Source organism: Thunnus albacares, chromosome 13 (assembly GCF_914725855.1).
Source record: "Thunnus albacares chromosome 13, fThuAlb1.1, whole genome shotgun sequence".
In the NCBI taxonomy this organism is placed as follows: domain Eukaryota; kingdom Metazoa; phylum Chordata; class Actinopteri; order Scombriformes; family Scombridae; genus Thunnus; species Thunnus albacares.
The window spans coordinates 10,583,870-10,593,727 of record NC_058118.1 but is presented as its reverse complement, the minus strand read 5'-3'; the positions used below and the strand labels follow the sequence as shown (position 1 = coordinate 10,593,727).

Genomic DNA, 9,858 nt, shown 5'->3' with positions numbered 1-9,858 from the left:
GCTAATAGTGTGGCAGCTGCTAATGATGATAACTTCTGGCATCTCATCATACTTTGTATTTTGTGAGTCAGGGTCCTGCTGGCTAATGTGATACATTCTTTAGACTGACGACCATATGGCACAGTGCCCGGATGCATTTAATGATGCAAATAGTGACACTCATATATTCTGAACACAGTGAGGTGCAGACCAGTGTGAGCTTCAATGAAAATCCATCATTACATACAGATTAATCTGTTATTTTCTCAATTAATTGATGAATGTTTGGTCTAAAAAATGTCAGAAATGGGAGAATAATGTTGATGACTGTTTTCAAAACACCAAGGTGAAGTCCTCACCAACAGTCAACAATCTACAGGTTTACCATCAATGAAGACTAAGGAAACAAGAAAATATTCATTTCTATTATATTATATGGATTTGAGAGGCTGGAATCAGATAATTTCGGCATTTTTGTCTTTAAAAAATGATTAAAAACAATTAATTGAGTATCAACATAGTTGGGATTCATTATCTGTCCATCGACTAATTGATTAATCAACTAATCGTTGCAGCTCTAGTGTACATAGTATCTAGCTGATTGATGACTTGTATATAAGGAAACCAGAAACAGCTTCAGATACCATCGTCATGAAAGCAAAATAACAGAAAACATACTACAGAAGAGTTGTGCAGTGTTTTTTAAAAATTTTTATGAACCTGTACTGAACACATCTTTAACCATCAGTAATCTGCATTCAGTTGCAGATTGTGAACATAAATATATGTATGTCTTTTCATCAATGTTAGTCTGAACATTAAAAAATTGTCAATGAAGAATTCAACACATGTTGTACAGAATTTGAGAAATTTACAGCAGTGAAAACATAAAAAATATTTTACTCCACTGTCCTTGGCTTTTCTGAGCCCAAACACACCATCACAGCAGGTCCTCAAATCTAGTTGCTGCTCCTGAACTCCCTGCACCGCCTGTTGATGTTAGCAAACAAAAATGAGTGTGAATTCAAATGCCTACTACAAGTAAGTCAATTAGGATTTTAATGTATAGCATTAGTTAGGCCACTTGGCAAGCAGTGATTAAACAGTGATAAATCTTCTACGGTCTCTGCACTCAAAACCTGGAGGGGACAGCCTAAGTTATGCTGCCAGTGTGCAGGACTAATGCTGCATGAGTGCTCCTACACATCTGAACTCTACAGAGGGAGAGACGAGATGTGTTGGAGAAAAGGGATAGATAGATAGATAGATAGATAGATAGATAGATAGATAGATAGATAGATAGATAGATACTTTCATGGCTTATATACACACAAACACACAAGTCAGCAGTGTGCTGTTGGTCCATACTTATTACATGGCTGGTGTGTGCTTCTCTGCCTTTGCACCACACACACACCAAGCCCAGCTGAGGCTGCACCGCCTCACCACACCAACTCTGCAGTGACGTGAGGAGAAAGACGGGAGGCTGCTCTTATTATAATTCAACGTCAGACCAAGTTTGATAAACGCCCCCCTTCCCTCCCTCTCTTTTCTCTCTCTCTCTCTCTCTCTCTCTCTCTCTCTCTCTCTCTCTCTCTCTCTCTCTCTCTCTCTCTCTCTCTCTCTCTCTCTCTCTCTCTCTCTCTCTGCCTCCCTCCTCCTCTATCTCTCTGTGGCCCATTTGAATGGTCCTCATCCACAGTGAGGAGATCTGCCTTTCCTCCTCCTCCTCCACCACCACCACCACCACCACCACCATCTTCGAGATAAAACACTGGCTTTAGGTTTCCAGCAGCAGAGGACTGGCGCTGCGGTTGCGCTGGCACACATTCAACGTGGGTGCACACAGTGAGTGAAAGGGACCCGACGCATCTTGTGGATTTCTTTTGCGTACAAGCCCGTGTACATGGTTCTCCCTGCGCCTCCTCTGTCACATCCAGACCAGGAGTTGATTTTACTTCTCGGAGAAAAATGTGGCACCGCACAATAGCGACAGTCCTTGTTTTATTGTATTTTTGGGGGGACTCGCTGGCAGGGTTTCCAAATCAGATCAACATTGGTAAGTTGAATGGGATACTCTGATTACATATGCACGTCTTTGTTCACATACTCTAAATAGGACACGTCTCTGCAAGTCGCACCGATTAGGTTATTTGCATAATTCATTGCCAAGTTCACTTCTCATGAAGGTTGCGCGTCTTTGTAGGCGCTTTGGTAAAAAAAAAATAGAGTTGATCCAAATGATCTAAACGTGAGTTTCAGTATCTGCAGTGTATTTAGTGGACACATTTCTCTCTTGGCTTCCTTTCATAAATGAACTGCTCTTTCCCAATGCGTAATTGCTTTGTAAATAAGTATCGCGAGAATAAAAAAAAAAAAGTGCATTCTTCATAGATTGTGTTGAACTAATGAGAGCGCTGTTATATGTGACATTTTCTCTCCTGTAGGTGGACTGTTCATGCGCTCTACAGTGCAGGAGCACAGCGCCTTCAGGTTTGCTGTTCAGCTGTACAACACCAACCAAAATGTGACGGAGAAACCTTTCCACCTCAATTACAATGTTGACAACCTGGAGTCCTCCAACAGCTTCTCTGTCACACACGCCTGTGAGTATTTACACACTGTGCTAATAAGAAACCCTAATGATGAAAACATGATGTAGATATGGTTTTTTTTCAAATGTTACCCAAATGTAAAGCTGCTGGCTCCAGGCTATAATTCAGTTAAACACTTAGACACACATACACACAAACACACACGCGCACACACACACACACACACACACACACACACACACACACACACACACACACACACACACACACACACAGAGTATAAGTGAAATAATTGTTGCTGTAATTGTCTTACTGGCAGACAATCCAAAAATGACAGATGTTTATGAGCTGAAATTGGTGTGTGACTAAATTGGCTCTAACACTTAAAAAAAAACACCTGCCAAGTGTCCGATCTCATGCATAAACTCCTCTGTCATGCCATCCAGCTGGATGATGGTGCATGATGGCCTATAATTGGCCAGACACAGTGATTTTGTAAACCGAGTAATTCAGTAATTCCAGAGAAGCTGATGAGCAGCACTTAGATGTCTGAGCTTGAAAATGAAGAGAGAGAGAAAAAAAGAAAAAAACAAACTATTGCTACTCTGGTTGTTGTAGTATCTGGCTGTGACATCAGATAAAGGCTTTCAGGTGCAGGTTCCAAGTTACAAAGTGGACTAACAGCACGCTGGCATAAATCATTCTCACTGCACTTTTGATGGATAAACAGCCTGCTGTATCAACTGTAAGATGCTGTAATCCATGTAGTCATCTCCGCAAATGTGATTGATTTGAGGGATGTGTGGTGTGAGATGGCTTTGTAATTGGTCCACCAGTCACTCCTCTGCCATGTAGGGCACTGAGTTCTGTCTGGAGAACTAATTTGTTATCCTTCTCCCCACCAGCTGCACTTCACACTTCACGCGCAACGATCGGCTGCAGCTCTCCAAACTTTGTCAGCCGCTGTAGAAACGGCTGGTGTAAGCTAATGAAGTGAGAAAATAAGAAAGTTGAACACAACACCTCATACATCTACTGTAGGGCTCAGCTATAAAAATGTAGTTTAGATGATGGAGTTGTTGGCGAGGGTAGAACATGTCGTTACTTCCAGCAGCAGGCTTTGGTTAGAAGCTGGAGGGGGGCACAGCTTTGCACGCATTCACACCTTGACGCTGCCCAGTTCGTCCACGCGGCCTTGCACTTTCGGCTGCTGAGTAATTACACCGGAGCAGCTGTGGGGTCGGTGTTTAGCTCAAGGGCACTTCAGCATGTTGTTGCTGAGGAAGAGATGAATATTACATGCTTGGCTCGTGTAGATCAAGGAGAAAGCACAAACTCTCCTATTTCAACCTGTTTCTCATTTCAAGTTTTTCTTCCAGTCATCTTGTCTTACAGTACGCCCACACTCAAATAATTTCATCATACAGCCTTGTATAATAAGACCATATATGTAGGAAGAACTATCAATGCATGTTTTATTCCACAGGAGAATGCTTTTAATGATATATTTTTGTTTTATTGTCAACTCATCTTCCACCAAGTTTTTGAGGGAACTAAAAAAAGAAAACCTTCCTGCCACATGTGCATTTCTATAAAGTAAAACAAGGAAACTAGAGGCCTGTGGAATCACAAAAGCGGTTATATTTTTGGATCGTGCAGCTATTAAAGACTCAGACCATAGCCAGGATTCAATTTGAGAAAACCTGAATCCATTGTTTTTGAAAGAAGCTTGAGGCTTTTTCCTCTTAAAGGATATGAAGAAAGACAAGATAATCAGGAAGTGGATTAATTTTTAGCAAGATAAGCATGATGCAAGCTAAACTAGATGCTTTCCTGTTGATAAAAAAGACTAGTGAGCAGCTAATTATGCACACCAGCCAGGCCAGTTTGTGACTAAGGCATTACTTGAAAATGCACCAAACTACATGTTTCTTATTTTAGTAGTCTGGATTGCATAATGCCCTGCTTGCCTGGCAGGTGTTGATGTAGCAAGTGAATGTGATGATTCTTTTGACACATTTCTATTCTGGCAAGAATTGTAGGTTAGTCATTGCTGTGCTTTCCCACAGCTTCACATCGTTAATTTAGATAATATTAGCAAGTGTTAAGATGACTGAGGTTTTACATCTGCTTACTGCTTCTGACCTTTTGGTGTCGTCTGCAAAACGTCCTCTTATGTATGAAATAAAGAGGGATTACACATTTTCTCAGAGCTCATTTGTTGCGTCTGTTGTATAGATTCAAAACGGAATAAAGCAGGACAACACTGCTGTCCTCCAGCTGGGTCAGTATATAATGATTGTTACAAATCCCTGATGGCAAATGACTGTGTTATTGGCAGTGCGGATCAATAGGTGGAAGGCTATCGTCCAGCAGCAGTGTATGTGTGTATGGCTCCAGTTTGTTCTCCGGTATGGAAAAATCAATTCTCACCAAGCTTTCATTTTCTCTATCTCAGTCCCTCTCTACTAATATATGGCTCATGGAGAACTTCCCCTGGCGAAGAGACACTGAATTTTCAGTTTGATGGTTGCATTGCAGATGTGAAACACCTATAACAAACCTGTAAACAAGCAATAACATATTGCAGCTAGCAATTGCCAGTCATCGTAACTTGATTCAATTGATCCGGACAAAGGGAACTTCACTGTCGCTGTCGTGTTTATTATCTCACCAATTTGTGGCTGGAGTGAAGCTGCTGGATGTATCGATGTGACACATTGCTCCAGGCCTGGGCGGGCTGTGTGCATAAAGGCTGAAATGGGAAGGTTATATCTATTAAGACCAAGGCCAAGGCAAGAGGAAAGAGTCGAGACAGAGCTGCTTGCCCAACCGGACAATCAGGAAGGAATTATAAAGCAAGTGCATGTAGGATTATAGTTTTTTGATATAGTGACAAGACAGGCTGAGGAAACATCTTCATTTCCAGAGCATTCAGTAAACAAAGCTTCTCTGTTTAGATTTACTCTGATTCCTCCATGTAAAATGCATGAATCAAAATATGGTAGTGATTTGTAAGCTCGGTTTTAGTTAAAATAGATATGTCCTGTCAGTTTTCAGCCACTATGTGATGTTACTAAAAACCCTAAAAAGCCATTTCATACATTTTTCAAGACTTTCCTTTTTTCACTTCTCTGGTTTAAAGTGGAAGCAGGATGGATCTGCTTGGAGCAGAATTTCTCCAGAGATTAACTTTGATTTGATCAAATGTCAATACGACGGTGTTTCTTCTTAGAGTGATTATTATAGCTACCTATCCTCCCTCTGCTGTGACTCAACCAGTGTGTTGCTGCTCAGACAGAGACTAATGTTAGAGTGCTTCAGTGTGTAGGCAACGGACAGTCTCATTAATGCAGCATCAACCAGTAGCCAGATCTCCTCCTCCTCTTCTTCCTCCTCTTCTTCTTCTTCTTCTTCTTCTTCTTGTGCATCGTTGAGACTGTGGTGAATACTTTGACTCATAAGCTGTGCCAAATAAGGGAATTTTAGCTTTTGCCATGCTTGTATGCAGATTTAGCATGTGTAGAACAACACATTCGACATTGATGGTGTGAGCTAATAGTCCATACATGATCAAAAATGTCCCATCATTCATTTTGCCTTGTTATGTGCAGGCAGGGAGTGGAGGAGCAGCAGTCTACTTTAGCGAATCCAATGTGGATTTTTAACAATTTCATGATTTAGGAGAGCAGAGGAGCTGAAATCACAGTTCATAGTGTGTGCACTGAATTATATGCTCTACTCATAATGTAGTATTTAATACATCCTTTAAGTACAGTATTTAAAAATGCAACAGCTCACATGCAGCCATCATTTCAGAAGCTGTGAGGTTTCAGCGGTTGGATCATTACAGTGTTGTGATATCTAAAGGCAAATGTCAGTTTGGCAGCGCTTTACATAATTTTTTGCTGTAGTCGCTGTAGCAAAACAAACATGCTGAAATGTAACCAAACAACACATAACAACCTTGGATCCATCATGACTCTGAGAACTCATTTAAACCGACAAGTCATGAATGATACATGAGCACCAGAGACGAGGTTGTCAAATTGTTCGGCCTGAGGGTGAGCGTTCTGCATGATAGTTAGTTTTGCTCTTAATCCACACTTTTTGGCCGGTGTGATAAACGTGGCCTCATACAGTAAATGATTATTGAGACCATTTAGTTTTTTAATATAGTGGCACCAGAGTGAGGTCACTGATAATCAGGGGGGGAAAAAAAGTCCACGCTCGGCTTTAAAGCGACACCGTGCAAGTCTGAATTCAATTATCAAAACTTGTCCAGCATGAAAAACATATTCGCCACCAATCACTCACTGATAATATTTGGAAGATCAGACGTTTGGTAAGTTTGTGTTACATTTGAAAGCTTTAAATGGATCCTCTGGATTTGGGAGCCCTTGAACAGAGAGAGACACTTACCCAAAAGCATGTCCTGTTATCATGATGCACTGATAAAAATATCTGAGTTATTGCTACTGCAGCCAGAGTCCTGTCAGTTTGGATGACCTGCCCCAAGTTGACAAGCACTCATCCTCAGATTTGTCATGCTGTTCTCATTGGGAAGCATGACTGAATACATAAAAGCGTTCAGAATATCTTTGGAATAATTTTACCCATCTAAAGAGCAATTTAAGTTGCAGGCGAGGCTGTTTTCTAACTGATACTTTCACTGACGTAAATATATTGTTTGACCCTTAGTTTAATAAGTGCTTTTAGGGTGTTTGCTGTCAGGCAAAACGACACTCATAGGTCATCATGCAGCATAAATACCTTTTGCTTCCTTTGAAAACATACTGATGCTAAATAAATGGCTATAACTACAATAGAAGCTGCCTGTCAAGCGCAAAAAGCTGCATGTATTTGGCCAAACAGGCACAAAGCTATTATAAGAGAGTGTCTTATTTCTTGTTTTTCTCAAAGTGAATCGCTTAACCCCAGCCTCATTAAGTCAGCAGTGTTTTCCCTCATAGCATAGCTGGTCAGAATGCTGTAAAATGGCGGAACTGTACTGAATAGGTTCGGGGGCAAGCCACTGGAGATGTGCAGTTAGTCTTTCATCCTGTGCATCAGAATGTGCTTACATGTCAGCGCTGTAACGGGAGCGATGGTGATCACTACTGACAAGCTACAGTACAGTGATGCTGCAGCAGTTTTTGTTGCAGTCTTACACAACGTCCTTCAGCGCGCCCAGCCTCTGAGAAGCTCTGCTGTTGTTATTCACTAAATGTTACCTGAGATTATCCAAGGACAGCGAGCCTGAGAACGACACAGAATAATGCAAAAGAAAACCAAAGATGCCATCGGGGCAGTGAATAATTTAGAGGTGCTGCTTTCATGAATCTGGAAAAGTTGCACATGCTACATACTTGATTGTTGAACGTAAAGGAACAAAATTGCTTCAGTGTTTTGGTGTTTTAAGTTCACTTGAAACAATTAAAACCTCATTAGTTTATATTCATATTTGATACTTTATTGTCTTTATATAGTCATTTCTCTGTCTTTAGACATCTGTGTTGTGTTATTTTACAATACTGAACACCAAAATTAGAGCTGAGGAATGGTGAAAATGTCTTTTAAAATTAATTTTAATATTTTATTGAATCAATTTAGTTGTCACCAAACTGCACAAAGAGTCGTCATATTCTCCACTTAACTCAAGAGCATTTTTTTCTGATGGTAGTATTTTTGATTTGAGTATCTTCTGCAGAGCATTGCAGCTCTTCTCAAACCGACTGTATTATATTCCTCTGCCTCTTGTAATAGTGGTCCTTGGAAAATGTTTTTGCAGTATATGCAAAGCATGTGTAGGTGGAGTGTTAGCAGCGCTTTTACTGCGGTGCACTGAAATATTAAAGTGTATTCTTCCATACAAGACACCAATAGCCACAGGCCTTGTCTGTGTACCGCTGCTGTAGATTTCCTTCTGTCATGTTGTTTTTGCATGTGGGCTGCATCCAGTTGTATTTCTCAGATTAGGGCTAATCCAGCGTGTGTTGCCCCGCTCTTTGGGAATAACGTGTATCTGCAGGGGCTAACCCACTGGAAGAAAATGTGTGCTTTTACAAAGCTATAATCTGTAGAGAGGGAATTCCAGCCAACATGCAACCACACTGCCTGAGGAGAAACACCTACTCAGCCTTCAGTCCCTATATGCCCTCCGCTATCTCTGTGGTTGGTCAACTGAGACGAATTGCACAACAATGCGGGCTGTAATGCGGATACAAATATGAAACACTTAAATGTCATAACACACAGATCATTTAAACTGTGTGCGCTTTGCCTTCAGTTAGATTTTCATCTCAAAACAAACAACAAACAAAACAATTTGCTGTGATTTTATGGCGAAAATGAATGAACATTTCCTAACAAGGCTTTCAGTGGAGCGAGTGCAGCTTATGAAACTCAGACCAAAGTGGATGCTGTAAAGAGTCACTATTCAAAATCACATGCATAATGTTGGAAATATTGTTGGAAACAGTTTTTACATCACAAGTTTGAGGTACTGTAATTGTAAGCATTTGCCTCCCACAGTATTTTACATAGTGTGATGAAATGTTGTATTTTTTTTGTCTTGATATATTTACTCACCTGCCACTGTATAGCGATATAGATGTGGTGGACACAATAGAAGCACGAATAACACAACAGCTTTGTGGTAACTGAGCAGTGTTGACCTCCTACTGTGCCTCCTTGGGTGGCAGATGGCTTAATTTAGACATAATGTAAACCTTGCAAAATCCATTTCACATCCCATTTCATTTTAAGTACAGCGGGATTTTGCTTTATTGTGTCAGTTTCCGTTTTAATTTTGACAGTTATGATGCATTTTCAAATATTAAAATGAAAATTTGATTACTGATTTTTTATGTAAGATTTGTCCTACATCAAGTAATATCCTACAATTAAATTTATATGGTTAAAAATGGTTGAAGGACTGAAGATATCCATGGAAATGAACCAGATATTTTGAATTACAGCCTCTTCCCTTGTGTGGAAGTTACAGGTGGGTTATAAGCCTGGGATGGAGATTTATTCACCCAAACTCTTATCCTATTCTTTGAAAACACATAAAACCTGCGACTAGATGCAAAGATAATGACATGTTTTCTTTAGGGTATCAAAGATTTTACAAAATCAATTACAATTCTATGGAGGACTTTCAGCTTCATTTAGAGCTTTGGTCCTCAGTGACCTTAAATATGTACGCCCCCAGACCTTTTATTCATGCGTTTTCTTGTCATCAGTATTGAGGAAAATTGAATTACAGACTTTTAACCTTTTCATGTCTTTATGCTGATGCTTTTCTTATAAATAGAGCACA

General features: G+C 40.3%; 1 protein-coding gene and 1 long non-coding RNA gene across 8 annotated transcripts in view; one reads left to right on the top strand and one right to left on the bottom strand.

Moving 5' to 3' along the window:
• Positions 1-720: 720 nt before the first annotated feature.
• On the bottom strand, positions 721-1,531 carry LOC122995107. Its single transcript, XR_006406724.1, has 2 exons — positions 1,348-1,531; positions 721-969 (listed from the first exon to the last, which is right to left on the bottom strand). It is a non-coding gene; the product is annotated as an uncharacterized LOC122995107 (long non-coding RNA).
• A 226-nt stretch (positions 1,532-1,757) lies between these two features.
• Positions 1,758-9,858, top strand: part of LOC122995106 (glutamate receptor 3-like) — a 71,280-nt gene continuing 63,179 nt past the window's right edge. For 6 of the 7 annotated variants that reach the window (XM_044370117.1, XM_044370116.1, XM_044370119.1 and 3 more), the window contains exons 1-2: positions 1,859-2,038; positions 2,427-2,585. In XM_044370117.1, the coding sequence (XP_044226052.1) occupies positions 1,951-2,038; positions 2,427-2,585 (247 nt within the window). In that variant the 5' untranslated portion in view covers positions 1,859-1,950. Of the gene's footprint in view, positions 2,039-2,426; positions 2,586-9,858 lie in introns of all 7 variants that reach the window. The other variant, XM_044370120.1, reaches the window with a different exon arrangement.